The sequence below is a fragment of the Phyllostomus discolor genome, chromosome 7 (assembly GCF_004126475.2).
Source record: "Phyllostomus discolor isolate MPI-MPIP mPhyDis1 chromosome 7, mPhyDis1.pri.v3, whole genome shotgun sequence".
Taxonomy (NCBI): Eukaryota; Metazoa; Chordata; class Mammalia; order Chiroptera; family Phyllostomidae; genus Phyllostomus; species Phyllostomus discolor.
This window is the reverse complement of record NC_040909.2, coordinates 42,607,685-42,623,982: the sequence shown is the minus strand read 5'-3', so window position 1 is coordinate 42,623,982 and position 16,298 is coordinate 42,607,685. Positions and strand designations below refer to the sequence as shown.

The window sequence follows — 16,298 nt, the reverse complement described above, 5'->3', positions numbered from 1 at the left end:
ATGCTTTCTAAAGTACACGCAGCCGCTCACCTGTGCCCTCTCAGACCATAAGTATCACTGTCACCATGAGGTGACAGACCCATGGTGGCTGTTACACCCTGGAGGGGAGTTAGGAGGTCAAAAGAATTAATAACTAGTGATGGGAGTCATATTTTCCTAAAAGGTGAAGTTTGGAATCAGAAGTGTATCGGTTTCTATCCAGGATCTAACACTTACTCTCAAGTAAATATAAAAATACCTTTCTTCCAGTGTATAAATATTACATGTATGCTATGTGTTAACAACCAGAGCTCAGTAAATGCCCTTTAGGCCTTATTTTTCAAGTAGACTTGGGAGATCCTTCACATCGGGTGTTTTTCAATCTTGGCACCAATGACATTTTGAACCAGGTAATTCTTTTATAAAAAATCTTTATTAAAGTTGATATTCAATATTACTTTATATTAATTTCAGACATAACGGCATGCTGGTTAGACAATTATGTAACTTACAAAGTAATCCCCCCGATAATTCAAGTATGCACCCGGCACCATACGTAATTATTACATGATCGACTACATTCTTTATGCTGTACTTTACATCCTCCCAGTTTTGTAACTACCGACTTGTATTTCTTAATCCCTTCATCTTTTCACCAAGCCATCCTCTCTAGCAACCCTCAGTCTGTCCTCTGTATCCATGAGTCTGTTAGTTTATTTTGTTCTTTAGACTCCACATATACATGAAATCATTTGTCTTTCTGACTTACTTCATTTAGCATAATACCTTCTAGGTCCATCCATGTTGTCACAAATGGTAAGATTTTGTCCTTTTTAATGGCCAAGTAATATTCCATTGTATACAGGCACAATTGTATTATGAACTGAATGATTCTTTATTGTGGAGTATTATGGGTCCCAAAATGCCACTCAAATTAAAGACACCGAAATGTCTTGTTATTGAAGTTCTAACCTCCAGTGCCTCAGATAGAATGCATTTGGAGGTGAGGTTTTTAAAGTGGTAACCAGGGTAAAATGAGGCCATATGGATCAGCCCCGATCAAGTATGATTGGTTTCCTTTAAGAGGGGATCAGGACACCGATGTGAGAACAAAGATGACCACGTGAGAGGGCAGCCATCTGTAAGCCCAGGGGAGAGCCCTCAGAAGAAACCAACCCCACTGACAACTTGATCTTGGGCTGCTATTCTCTAGGACTGTGAGGGAAAAAAATTTGATTGAGCCACTCAGTCGGGGACACTTGGTTACAGCAGCCCAGCAAACACTCCATGAGGGTCGACCTGTGTGTTACAGGATATTTAGCAGCATCCCTGGCCTTCTACCCACTGATAGATCAGTGGCAACCCCCTAACCCCACAGTTGTGACAGCCAAAATGCCTCCACACTGCCAAATGTCCCGAGAAGAAAAATCTCCTCTCCCCACCCCACTGAGGAACACGGGTTCAGATGGCCTCTGGTCCGCTTGGCACTGTCGGTGCTCACCATGGTGACTGCTCCCTAACCAAAGCACATAACCAAGTACTACCTGAATGAATTCACTTGCCGGGCTCCCTGTCTTGGGTCTCCCTGCTCCCTTGCAAACTCCTTTTGCTGCAATTAAAGTAGTAATTACTTCCTGTTTAACAGACTGTGTACTTTTCAGAATCAAGCAGTTTTCATTTTAGCATAACTTCTGGCAGCCCAGCTGTAAATATCACACCAGTGTTAAACCCCATGTTGTCAGCCATGGCTCACTCACAGCACACTGGGTCCTGTGACACGCTCAGTGAGCACGGCAGCTTGCAGTTTCCCTCGTGAACCACTCGTGATTTTAGATAAAATGGCTATGACAAATACTTATATAACCATTTGAAGTTCAGAGAACTCATAAAGAAAACAAATGGGCACTTAAGTGTCTTCACTCTAAGTCATAATGAGACTCCATACATTATCCAGAAACTCTAAGAGCATACCAAAATGCCAGTCAATGGAGACATTCTCCGGAAAGCCAAAGTCACAAACATCCCGCAACATTCTTAAATCTGTCGTCCCAACATCGCCACACTCACTATCACGTTGTTGGAAAGCTGACGTGTTTGGGTTGGGTGGTGGGCGCGGTGGGGGCGGTGGTGAAGCCTGACTCAAAAGCTGAAGAGAGGCATCAGGAGCTCTGGAAGGAACTGGGAGTGGGTGGGCACTTTGCACAGAGGTCATTTCTAACCAACCCCTTCCAATAACTTGTAGCTTATACTCAGCTATTCATTCACAAGATTCTGTTTCAAGCACATGATTTTAAATTGATATAGAGTCTATTCATTTACAAAATCCATTTATTGCACATTCTTTTTAATAGCTGGGATTCAAAGTGTTAAAATTTCAATTCATCCAAGTGAAAAGAAAAACTAACAATAATCATTTTTCAGTGCCATCTCTGAAGACTAAGCCCGCATGTTTTAAATTTATTGTTTGTGACTTCACATTACAATATTAACATCCGAGTAACGTGCTGGACACGGGTCTGACAAATAACTGCCTTAAACTTGGGCAATGACCATATGTAGCTGCTGTAAGGTGCACACTGGCGTCCAGGCATCGGGAGCTTCCCACACTAAGGATGAGTTATGACATCATGTCTTTCTAAAAACAGAGGCCTTAACTCAACTGCTCCATGTGGTAGAAAGGTTGGAGAATCCTTTTCTGAGGCTGGTTTCTCCATGGAAGAGAAGGAGAATGGCTTAAGGACATTCTTAAATTTATAACCAAAGCCAAACAAAACACCTTTGCCAAAGTCTGTGTACTCTGCAAAGCTGGTGAACACGTGAGGTTAGTATTTTTAGAGAGCGATGTTCTAGAGGCAGAAGGTAACTAACCAAGTGAGGATGTTTTATAACTACTTCTTTCCCAGAAAGGCAGAAAAGAATGAAAAATCGGTTAAAAATAGTTTTTAGAATTGAACACCTTTACTTGGGCACTTATGAGTATGAAATCTATACGGCAGCAAAAAGTGCCACATTCTGACTGGAAAAGTCAGCCAGAGCCCACGCTAATTCTTATTCCGCTTGTTTCTCGGCTCCATCTCGGCACTTTCTGACCGTGTGCGACGATTCTGCCTTGGACTTATTTCTGTGTCTTGTTGAAGATCGTCTCTGAAAGCAGGAAAAAGGAATTGACATCTTAGAAAATAATGATCATTATTATTACACAGCAGTTTCTAGTTTGCGAGTGTTTTCACAGGCATTATTTCATTTAAACCTTTCTACTCCACTGACAAATCTGTTAAAATATTATTATTATTATTCCCACTTTACAATTGAGAAAACAGTGATTAGCAGAGATTATAGATGTAAGTGATAGGGCCAGGAATTGAAACCTTTTCTTTCTTTAAAACATTTTATTTATTGATTTTACAGAGAAAGGAAGGGAGAGGAAAAAGAGAGAGGGAGAGAAACACTGATTCATTGTTCCACTTATTTATGCACTCATTGGTTGCTTCCTGTATGTGCCCTGACCGGGGATTGAACCCACAACCTTGGCACATTGGGACGATGCCCAACCAACCAAGCCCCACACTGGTCAGGGCAAACAATTGTAACTTCTTGATCCTGTCACAGCTGAGGCTGTAAGGGCAACCATGAAAACCAAGTTCCAAAGAAAGATGAGTCCCTCCAAAGAGAGATGGGCCACATGAATTTGCTTATTATTGGCAGAGAACTGGAGAAAGAGGTAGCTCTCAGGTAACATGCTAATGTATTCTGAAACGTGGGCTAGTTCTGAAGGTCCTGCCACAGGAGAGTCCACAGCACCTGAAAGTTCTTTTCTAGGTGTTTCTGTCAGGTGCTCGGGAGAAAAATGGGGAGCAGGACAAGAAGACTGAAGAGTGTCAACTCTGGTGGCACAGGTATAAAGCAGGTGCCTGGGGGTGACAGGGGTCAGGTAGGAAGTCCTGCCTCTTCCTTGGACTCTTCTCCCCTATGAAGCAAAGCTTTAAGTTGCTGAGGGAAGAGCAGGAAACTCACTGGCCCACGGAACTCAGGCCAAGATCCATGCCTCTGGGGAAGGAACAGAGGTATAACCTGCCTGCCTTCAAGGAAAGGATAGGAAATCATTTGTAAGAACACAAAATTCATTAGTGCTGGACAAACAGAAGAGATAAAAACCTCTACCTCTGGAGGAGGAGCAGAACACCATCTCGGGCTACTGATCCTCACACTACCCAGAGAGGTCCTGTGTGGCAGTCTGACCACCATGGGGGCAGGGGCAGGGGGAGGATGCTGCAAAAGCCCCATCCCTGAGACCAGGTGTACAGGGCCTGCCCAAGACTGAGGCTAGGCCAAGACCACAGAGAACCCCCAGCCCACCCCAAGGAGGTGCCCAGCACCAAGGAATGAGCAGAGGCAGTGAAAGATCAAGGGAGAGGTAGGGATGTGGAGAAGTGATACCTGCCCCAGGCTGTTGGCATGCAGAGATGGCAAGGTAAATGAGAGCAAAATCAGTCAGTAAAACCCTCCAATGATCCAGCCCCCATACTAAGCACAAGGTAAAACAGCCCAACTAGAGGAACTTGACAGGTAAAGGTCATGTTGGTGACAAGAAAACTCTGACCTAGGTCAACTGCCCACACTAATGGCCTGACAGAAAAAAACATGCCTGTTCCTAAGCGTAAACACTATTGAATTGACCTCAGTTTCTATGGCCCTTCACAGTATGTCTAGCATTTAAGCCAAAATGTATGATACACAAAGGAAAAAAATTCCATTCTGTTCAAGAGACAGAGAGAGTGACCCACATGTTAGAACCATAAGACCAGGACCTTGGGTGACTATGGTTGCTACATTAAGGCCTCCAGGGGAAAGCTGGACCGTGGGCATGAATACACACTGTCGGGCGGGCTCTGAAAGACAAAGATCACTCCTGTCCTCCTCTCTCCACACCTCCCCGAGTCCACGGGCTCCTCCCCCAGGAATCAACGCTGGGCCTTCTCCACCTCCACAAAAGTAGTGTGTTCCTTTCCATTAGCTATCACTTTACCTTTTTTCAATTTTCCCCTACTCACATCCAGTCCTTTCACCCACAAGGATCAGGTATGAGAAGAGTAAGGATATTTTTATAAAACGTACAGAGACTCCTCACCTCCCACACTTTGACCCGTGCTGGGTCAGTGAGCAGTATCCTCAGCCATGTGGTCATTAGCCCTTTGATCTAGGACAGCGGTTAGCACCTTTTTTCAAGAGCCAGATACTTGGCGCTTTGAGGTCCATACTGTCCCTGTTCCAACTACTCAATTCTGCTGCTATAACATTAAAGGAGCCCCAGATTGTAGACAACATTTTATTAACAAAAACAGAAGACCAGATTTGGCCCACAGACCACAGTTGGCCAACCCCTGACCTAGAACCACGTCAATCCAACCAGAGGATCTGGTGGCTGAACCAGAATTAAGTTTCATTCTTCTAGGACCCCGCTTAGCTAAGCTGCCAGTTGGAGGTGTGCCGATCTGGACAGGACACAGTGTGTTGCTGTACAGAAATAAAGGAGCAAAATGCCCAGCAACAGTCATGAAGAAATCCTGAGTTCTTAAAAAAGGTCACTTCAACTCCAACACTGTTTGTGTCCTGACCATTACCCAGACAATTACCAAAAGGAGACGATTCCTTTCTGGGGACAGCAGCATTCAGTAACCAAACTCCTTCACTAAGCTGTGCATACCAGGAGGAGGTGAGGGGGTAATTTTTTTTAGAAGAGGCCACCCCTGCATCCAATATTAGATGCCTACTGACTGTAGGGAGGATAAAAAGTCCATCAAATCCCTTGACCATCAACCTACTGCTGATTCCAGTCAATCTCTTTGGATCATGGACCTTACTACTGGTGTCTACGTGAGTAATCCAAATGGTCTGATCAGCACCCTCTGGGTTTACAGATCCACAGTGGGTGGTGGGTGTCTTTAACCTGACAATCTGTGATCCTTCTGAGCACCCTGAGGAGCTGATTTAACCAAAATCATCTCCTTAAAGACCCTGTCTCCAAAGAAATATTTGGGGTTAGGGCTTCAACATATAATTTTGGGGGGAACATGATTCAGTCCTTAACAGCCTCCGTGATTCAGACATTCAGTTCTAACAAGAGCCTAGTAGCAAGCTGATGGCTGTTTTTCAAAAGTGGTACATGTGGTAGTTATGCTAGTTGGAGACGTATCTAAAACTCTTTCCGAGGCTCCAATCAGGAAAATCATTAGTCATAAATACTTGTACCTCAGAGTGGTCCATTAGGGTTTGGGAACTCAAAGGTATTAGCACTTTTCTACAAGTGGAGCTTCCCTTTCAGAAAATTTGCTCTGGTACCTGTGGGATGGAGAATTACAAGTATATGACACACTGATTTCTACATATATTCAGACATAGAAGCAAAACCAGTGCACTAAATTAACCCAAAGAGCCCCACCTACAATCTTCCCTTTCCCACAGGGAGCCCTGCCCAAACCCCACACAATGGATTCAGGTGCTTCCCCTGAATCCATTGGACGGGGTGAGAGAATGAAAGGAGTAACTACATCCAACAGAGCCACAAAAGTCTGAGTCCCTTCCCTTCCCAAAGTTCAACAGCACACTCAGACTGGTGCAGACAGCCTTTCATTGCCCTTAGGGACAAAGATACTTGGCTACACACCTAAGCAACACAGCTAGAACACCCAAAAGAATTCTGAAAAAGAAAAATTTACACGGGTAACACCCAATGCTGCTGAGAATGGGGAGCAAGGGGAACTCTCATTTGTTGCTGGTGGGAATGCTAAATGGTTCAGCCACTTTGGAAGCAAGTTTGACAGTTTCTTACAAACTAAACATTTACCTAGCATATAATCCAGCAACTGCACTCAGTGTTTACACAAAACCTTACACTTTGTTCATAATTATAATAAAATCACATATAGCACTTTACTCATAACTGCCAAAACTTGGAAGCAACCAACATATCCTTCAATAGGTGAATGGATAAGTGAACAGCAGTAATCCATGCAATGAAATACTACAAAGAGCTAAAAAAAAAGTGAGGTCTCAAGCCACAAAAGAACACGGGGGAACCTTACATGAATACTGAGTGAAAGAAGCCAATCTGAAAAGACTACATATTGTATAGTTGACTTCAGTACATGTAATAAACCTGTAGTCATCAAGACAATGCATTATTAATGAAAAGACAAACATACAGACATCAACGGACATTTTGTTGTTGCTCTACCAAAGTTTGCAAAGAAAGTTTATTTTTCTCTTAAAATCAGACTGCAATACAAGTTACATTACACTTAAGTAAGTTTGAAGGACGCTTTACTGCAAATGCACAACACAGCAATAAAGCACATCTGGTTTAGGCCATCCCGCTGAGTTAGGGTGGACCCCCACCTGAAATTTGGTTTCCTGGTTGAGACAGATGACAGGATGCACATACCCCGAGGGTATGCATGATACTGTGACTTATAATAAATATATATTTGGTCTCCCTCCCCTGACACGCTCTTAAAACCCTTGGAATCCCCTGTGATGAGAGGGATTAAAGGTGTCTCTTGTTACATTTACCAGGTGACTTTGGAAAAGCAGGTAAGGGTGGAAGCTGGGTGCCAAGAAACCAACCTTGTGATTCAGCCCTACCTCAAGGAGGGAAGAGGGGCCAGATACGGAGTTCAATCATCAATGGCCAATGACTGAATCGACCGTGCCTATGTAACAAAGCCTCCATAAAAACCCGACAGGGCAATTTAGAAAGCTTCTATGTGGGTGAATACATGGAGATTTGAGTGGAGTGGCACACCTGGAAGGGGCATGAAAATAGCCCTTTCCCCAGACCTTGCCTCATGCATCTCTTTTATCTGGCTGTTCCTGAGTTATATCCTTTTATAATAAACCAGTAATGTAGTGAGTAAACTGCGTCTCTGAATTCTGTGCACAGCTGTAGCAAATGAACTGAACCCAAGGAGGGGGTAGTAGGACTCCAACAGATGCCTGGTAAGTCAGAAGCCCAGGTGACAATCTAGACATATGACTGGCGCATGAGGGGGTGGAGTTAGTCTTGTAGGACTGAGCCCTGAAACTGTTGAGACTTGATGCTATCTCCCATAGATAGTGCCAAAGTTGAGTTGAATTATAGGACACCCAGCTGGAATCCTGGAATTGCTTGTTGGTGTGGAAAAACACACCCCTCCCCCAATCAAAACTGGTACTGTAACAGCAGGGAATCGTAACTCACCCCACAATTCTTTTGACATTGTTTCTGTAAGTGCGGACTCTAATATATAGCTTGTAGATAAAGAGCATGTTTGTCTAAGAATCCTAGGTACTAACTTCAAAAGATACAGACGCTGACCTTCAGTCATCCCAGCCCTGGGAGATTTGATGACTTTCAACCATAAAACCAGGATGACAAAAACCAGGATGACACACACCAGAACACTGCTTGACCAGTTTCAAGGTCCTTATCAGAATGGACTGTGCTGGTCTGCACACAGACCTTCTCAACCCCCTCCCCCTGATCTCATGTTCTGTTCCCCTCCCTCCTTATAAAAACCTCTGCCTGCATGGGGATGTGAAGATGAGCTTTGAGACAAGAGTCCCCATCTTCTCAGATTGCTAGCATCTGAATAAACCACTTTCCTTTTCACCAGTACCTGTCTTATGAGTTTGGCTTTTGGTGTAGCAGGCAGCCGACCCTGCATTTAGTTACAGTACCCAAATCACAGTATGAAAAGACTTACTACTCACATAAAAAGGTTTTTCTGGGGAGAGCAGGGCAGACTTCCCAAGTCAGTCTGAAAACGGAAACTAGCCTGGGTTCTTTATGGTGGTTGGTGGGTGGGGTAAGAGTGAGGGTCCCATGCACAGAAAGGAGCATGCATAGTTTGCCAGGACCAAAGGAGGGAGCACCCAGGATTTCTTATCAGCTTTCTCAGATGTGAAACAGAAGAGGAAGAGAACGGGTTAATACCCAAAAGCTGTCAATGGACCTGGACTCCCTATTACAGGGTGTGAACTGATGAAGAACTCAGTCCAGGGACTTACTGTGTAGTGCCAGCCCACAGCTGTGGCACAGTGGGAAAAGCACTTGACTTGAGATTAGGAGATTCAAGACCATTTGCCACTCCTCTTGGCTCAGGTTTGTCATAAAACAAAGTGAATAAAGTTCTTCTCTACCCTGCAGTCACAGGCACTAAATAATAAAATGAACATCAAAGCACCTACTCAGGGGACTAGCACATATTAGGAATTTGACGGATGCTAGTTAAATGACATTCATCTTCTCCAATACTCAGAAGGAATTTTTGTAGATTTTAATAGTATTTACTTTCTAGAAAATAATGGCACAAAAGAAAGACAAATATATCAGCCAGCATGCAGCCTCCCTTGGGATAAACCCATGTCTCTCTCTAGATAAAGGTCTATGAAGAAGGATAGGTCTCTTTGGTTTTACCACCAGATGTCAGAAAACGTTTTGGTTTCTTTCTAGACAAACAGAAGGGAGAATCTACATGTGTTATGACAGAACTGGTATACAGAAAGTTCTTCACAGACAAAAGCCATGAGTTAAATCTTAGAAGAGGAAAAGCAGAAAGGATAATAAATGTATCCAGACATGACTTCCTAGATTCAGGATGGGAAGCCACAGTTTAATGGAAGCAGAGGATACTAGGTTCGAAAGAAATGGACAATGAGATGGTCAATAAGCAAAAAGACTGAACTTAAGGTTTTGTTAAGTCAAATAAGCGAGACAAAATCAGAGGGATAACCATGGACAAATTCTGCATTGTATCACTTACTGCATCCAGTTCTCGGCACAATACTTTAAAAGGAACATGAACAGGCAGACCAGAGCTTGTATAACATGCCTGAGCCTTGCAGAGCCAAGGAGCTTCCCAGGTTCTTTTGTCTCAAGGAATCATCCTTTCCACTGCAGGGCAGGCCACTGATGAGTACGTTCATTGTCTGCGGGAAAGTCCCCAGGCCCACTCTGTTTAGCCTGCTTGGCTCTCTCCCCACAAACAGGGAGAGGCCAGGCCCATCAGCAACAATTTTTTGATGGACTTTAGCTCCTTGTTGCTCCTAGGTTGTTTCCCTTTCCATCATTTTATTTTTCACCTAATTTTTAAGGGTTTCTTGGGGTTTGTTTTTATCTTTTTTGCTTTGAGTATTTTAGAGCTCTGTGAGGCCCATACATGCTGACAGTTACTATACCATCTTGATGGATTGATCATTTTATAATTATAAAATTACCTTTGTCTTTACATCTGTTTTGTCTTAATGTCCATTTTATCTGTTGTTAAGATAGCCATGCCAGCTCTCTTCTGTTTTTTGTTCCATGGTATTTTTTTCTATCCTTTTACTTTCAACTCATTTGTCTTTGATTATAAAGTATACATCTCTTGTAGATAGCATGTAGTAGCATTTTTTTTTAAATAAAAAATTCACTCTGCTAATCTCTGCCTTTTAATAGGATACTTAATCCCTTTATGCTCATTGTATTTCCTGAGAAGGCGGGATTTGTTCCCCAACAGTGCTCGCGTCGTTTTTTGTCCCTCCATCCACGGCCTTCTTCGGTGGTACGTGTTTTCTAGGGCACCACTGCAATCCCACTGTCGTTCCTCTTACTGTGTTTAAAGTGTATTTCCTTAATGGTCGCCCAGGGAAATATAGAGAATTAATTTAAAACAACCTAGTTCAGATTAACACCAACCTAATTTCAGTAGTACGTAAAATATTGTTCCTAAATAGCTTTGCTCCTTTCTCTTTTCATTTTGCTAGTATTGTCACACAAGTTATATCTTTATACATTGTGTGACCATCAACACATACATAATAATTGCTTTTTGTAGTTGTCTTTGAAGTCAGACAGAAGGGTTTCAAAAAAAAAACAAACAAAAAACATCTACACTGTCTTTTGTATTTACCTACACTTTTAAATTTGTCTTTACTGGTGCTCTTTACGTCCTCATGTGGATTCAAGTATCCACTGTCCTTCCATTTCAGCCTCCAAGACTCCCTTTAGTATTTCTTATAGGACAGATTTCCTAGTGACCAATTCTCCATTTTTCTTTCTCTGGAAAGGTCTTAATTTCTCCTTCATTTAAAAAATAAATAAAAATGTTTATTTATTTATTTTTAGACAGAAGGGGAGGGAGGGAAAAAGAGAGGGAGGAAAACAACAATGTGTGGTTTCCTCTCACGTGCTCCCTACTAGGGGCCTGGCCCGCAACCCGGCACGTGTCCTGACTGGGAATTAAACCAGTGACCCTTTGGTCCAGAGGCCAGCACTCAATCCACTGAGCTACACCAGCCAGGACTTCTTCATTTTTTAATACAGTTTGCTAAACATAAATTTTTTCGTCAACAGTATTTTTTCTTTTAGTATTTTGAAATGTCATTCCACCGCCTCTGGCTGGCCTCTGTAGTTTCTGATGAGAAATCACCCGATTCCTCATAAGTAATGAGTTGCTTATCTCATGTTTCTTTCAAATATTTCTCTTTGACTGAGTCCAATGAGCCTTTCACATATATAGATTGTCTTTCATCAAATTTAGGAAGTTTTCAGGCATTACTTCTTTATATATTCCTTCTGCTCCTTCCTCTTTCTCCTCTCCTCATGGGACTTCCATTATGTATATGATGGTATGCTTGCTGGTGTCCCACAGATCTGAGGCTGTTCATTATTCTGCATCTTTTACCTTTCTCTTCTTCAGACTAAATAACTTTAATTGATCTATCTTCAAATTTGCTGATTCTTTCTCCCACGTGCTCATATCTACTGCTGAGCCCTTAGTTAATTCTTCGTTTCAGCTATCATGTTTTTCAACTCTGAAATTTGCTTTTTTCAGCTATTTGTATTTTATATTGTAATTTTCTATTTGAAAGACACTGCTCTCATACTTCCCTTTAGCTGTTTAGATATTGTTTCCTTTAGTTCTTTGAACATATTTAAAACAGCTGATTTAAACGTCTAGCAGTCCAATGTCTGAGCTTCCTCTGAGACGTTTTTATTGGTTGCCCCACCCCCCACCCACAGTGTGTATGTAGAATCTTATTTCTTTGCAAGCCTCATAATTTTTTTGGTGAAAACCAGACATTTACAACAATCTGGAAATCAGATTCTCCTATTTCCCTAGGGTTTGTTGACATTGGTGTTTGCTGTTGTTGTTTATTGACTTTCTCAACCAATCCTGCAAAAATGCATTTTTGTTGTTGTTGTTGTTGTTGTTGTGTGTTGACAATGCCATGTCTGCTTGGTTAGCTTAGTGACTGGATGTAAGTTTTCCTAGTCACCTGGAACCGAGAAAACATAAGACCCCTTGCTAAATCAGTCTTCACCAAAGGGCTCTGTGTGTGTTTTAGGGCATGTATTCAGCACTCAGTTGACAATTCTGCCCCAGAAAGATCTAGACATCTGACTGAAGACACCAGAGATGCAGCTAACTGAGAAGTGGTGTTACAGGTAGAGCAAAGAGCTGGTGTACAGTGTGCACTGTAGGACTGGATACTGAGGAAGCCACGCCTCTACAGGAGGCTGGCCAGTGAGCTCACTGCAATCAAGAGGCAAAACCCCTTCCTCTCACAATGTTTCCCCAGATCTCACTACTGATAAAGCTTAACATTAAGAGAGCTGGCAAAACAATGATATTTAAGGGCCCAATTCAGTTTTCACAGAGCAGGCAAAAAAGATTAATTTGGAGATGTGAGGCAATAAATCAGTACTGGTACTGGAGCTCTGAAGCTGTATACAGAAAATCCAGTTATCCTGCTGGAAATACCATATGGAGCGAACATGGAGAGAAGCCACATGGAGAAGAACAGGCAGGGAGCTCAGTGAGGGGAAGGCTAAGCCCCAAGTTCTCCTCCAGTTGCATCTTCCCATACCTAAACTGGGCTTGTCATAGCAGAAATGGCTGTTTCAAGAAGAAGTACCCCAAAGAGAACATTCTAGAAGGACAAGACCCATTGTGCAAATGCTCATCAAGCTTTTCCTCACATCACATGGCTAAGCCCAGAATCAGGGTGGGCCTCACTGTCTGGATTCCAAGAGGAAGGATTCACTGAGGGGAGGTGGGAAGGGAGCAGCGGCACCATCAAAGTGACCCTAACCCCTGGAGTATTCAGTTATAAAAATTCATTAAGCTATACACCTAAGACTTGTCCACTTTAATGTATGTATGCTAAACTTCAGGGAAGTTATGACCCCAAAGAAAGAAGCCAGATTATTAACAGTCCTCCATTAGAAAACATGACAGGTTTATAAATCATGCAAATGACTCCTCATGGGGTTTTAAGATGAAATACAGATCACCAATAGAGAAAATAATTCTTCCTTTTCTGACTTTATAAGACTATTAAAGAACGCTATTACCTTACATTTTCTAAGTGACAACCCTTATCCACTCAGGTTCTTGAAGCCATGTAACCACGTCACTAATGCCTGGAACCTAATACCAAGCTCATTCAGATCCAATAAACACTGACACAGTCAGTCCCACAGATGCTTGCTGAGTGCTCACTGTGGGCTACCCAGGCATTGTGCGAGATGCCTGGGAGTCAAGGTCCAACGAGCATGCTCCCTGGAGGGGTGGTCAGGGATTAAGTGCAGAGTGCTGCAGGAACAGGCAGGCCTTCTAGTGGAGCTGTGAAGAAGGGATGGCAAGTCCTGTCTAGATGAAGAAAACGGAAAGGCAATGAGGGCAGAAGAGCAGGTGCAAAGGCACAGAGACAACCTGGCATGATTCTTGGAGGTAACTGTGAGTAGTTCAGTTTGGCTGCAACAGAATGGTGGAGAGGTTTCATACATAAGGAATGAAATTCCATGCGCCAGCAGGTAAGCTAGGGCCATAACAGGAAGAGCCTGGATGCTACGGAGTCCCTGAAGGACTTTAAAGTGTGACAGAGAGAACATAATGTATATTAGATCTCAGTGGCAGAATATAAACTATAATGACTAGAGGCAGAAAAACAGTTGGATGGCTGCTGCTAAAAGCTGGAGGAGAGCAAAGGGCCTGCAGGAGGCTGTGGCAGAAGGGGCTGACAGACACAGAGGCAATCTATAGTGATGATACTCAAAGGGGGGGGTGCTGGAAGCAGCACCAGCAATACCTGGGAGCATGTTAAAAATGCACACTATTAGGCTGCACCCCAAAACTACTGAATCAAAATTTTAGAATTGGGTAGAGGGCACTAATCTGTGTTTCATCAAGTCTTCTAGTTGATTTTGATGTATATATTTAAGTATGACAACCACTTCTGTATAGGACTTGCAATTGACTGCACATGAGGTAAGGGAGAGCGAAAAGTTGAAAATGATTCCTAGACTGTTTCTGGCCTGAGTAAGGTGGACTATTACACGACCATTAACTGAGAAAGGGGACAGAGAGAGAGGAGCAGGCCAGGAGAGAAGGAACCTAGACTCCCACGTTTTATGTACAAAGAAACTGAAATCTGGAAATATGAAATGACAAACCAGGACCATTTTTTCTCCCCATTTTCACTCTGTTCAATGTACATACAACTTATAGCTAAAAATGATATGACAAATCAGTATTTATGGACATAACCCAAAACCACTCTGTAGAAAATAAGTGGTTTTTGCTGCTTATGAAATTACTGCTTTATATCGAGCACTGTATTGCTAGAAGAACCTCTCAAACACTTATGGAATTAGGAGAATGTGTTGGAACTGACATAATATGTATGTCTTAGAACTAGTATCTCAAATATGTCATTTGTGGTTGCACGAAATATGCCTATGAATAAGACAGTTGCTCATAGAACCGCTGCATTTTGTTGAAAAGTAAAACTGCGGAGGCTTTTCCTGATTTTGCCTCTAAAGCTACGTTATGGCATTCTTTCGTTCTTTCGTTGTTTGTTTGTTTGTTCATTGGGTAAAAGCTTATTTAAACTGTTGCGCTCTCAGCTGAAATCAGAAGTCCTGGATTCCATGGACCTTGACCTCGTCAATTTACCTCTCTGGAGCCCAGCTTCCTTCTTCACAAAATAAAGGGACTGGACTGGATGAGAACTTACATCCTTCCAGCTTTAACATTTACTATCAGTTGATGGGGTTTGTTTGCTTAGAGTTTTCTTGTAGTAATGACTTTAAGAAGTCTTCATTTCAAGAATGGACTCGGCTCAGGAATTCTGGGCTACAGCTTGTCATAGCCACTGGTCAGGAAGATTCCCAACACAAGAGGACAAAATTAGCTAAGGAGTGACCTCCTCTCCCAGAATTCAAAGTTAAATAATGTTTAGGTGAAAGTAATGCAGCAAAAATCTCAAACTTTCATAAAGCACTAGTTTGAACCACCAAACATCTCAATAGCCTGACAAACCCACTCACACTGTGCTCCATGGACACACTACATTTTTCCATTTTCTCAGGGATTCAGCTATGAAACTACAAAATGAAAACAGCATACATAGCACACCCCTCCTGTGGAAAGGTAGTGTATATAGCTTAATGGTTGAAAGTGCTGACCTGACACATTAGGCTAGATTCTCAGCTCCATCACTCATCACTTGGAAATTTACCCCGTTGAGCTTCAGTTACCGCATTATAAAACACGGATAATCACACATCACAGTGTTGTTATGCTATTTAAATGAGATCACATATGTAAAGTATTTACTGTGGGTTAGAACTGGGTTGACAGGAGCTACAATGCTGAACCTACAGAATGGCAGGGAGATGGACAAACAGTCACGTGAATGTGTTGAAACAGGACACAGTGCTGTAAGGGCCTGTAACAGGAGGATGTGATCCAGAGGAAAAGGCACAGAAGATGTCCAAAAGATGTGCATCTCGAGTTTAGATGTGAAGGATGAGTAGGGGTGAACTAGGGGAAGATGAGAAGACCACTCTCTGTGGGGAGTCAAGCCTGTCCAAAGGCTCCGTGGTGGAAGAGAACGTGGCACGAAGACAAGACCTAAGACCTCTGTATCACTGGAGCAGAAAAAAATGCGTAAGTGTGTAGTAAGACATGAATCTGGAGACGACCAGACCATAGACGACCTTCTAGGTATATTGAAGAGTCCCTTCTCGATCCTAACAAGAAGAAGCAGCTACTGACTACTTTTAAAGTGGAGAGATGAGTAACAGTGATTAGACTTTCATTTTGAAAAGGTCACTCTAGCTGCAATAAAGAGATTAGGTTGTAAAGAAGCCAGAAAATGTGGATAGACAAATTAAGACACGATTTATTGTACAGTCAAGACACATCGTAACATGAATTAGGGTGACGAAAGGGGTAGAATTGATGGATTCCAGAGATATTTAAGAAGTAAAATCTGGCCCTGACCAGTGTAGT

At 42.6% G+C, this 16,298-nt stretch overlaps 1 protein-coding gene across 2 annotated transcripts in view; it reads right to left on the bottom strand.

The window, feature by feature from the left end:
- Window positions 1-393: 393 nt before the first annotated feature.
- The window catches only part of RAD18 (RAD18 E3 ubiquitin protein ligase), a 113,680-nt gene continuing 97,775 nt past the window's right edge, over window positions 394-16,298 (bottom strand). Inside the window, exon 13 of one of the 2 annotated variants that reach the window (XM_028518897.2) lies at window positions 394-3,123. In XM_028518897.2, coding sequence (XP_028374698.1) covers window positions 3,021-3,123 — 103 coding nt within the window. In that variant the 3' untranslated portion in view covers window positions 394-3,020. The remainder of the gene's footprint in view (window positions 3,124-16,298) is intronic. The other variant, XM_036030858.1, reaches the window with a different exon arrangement.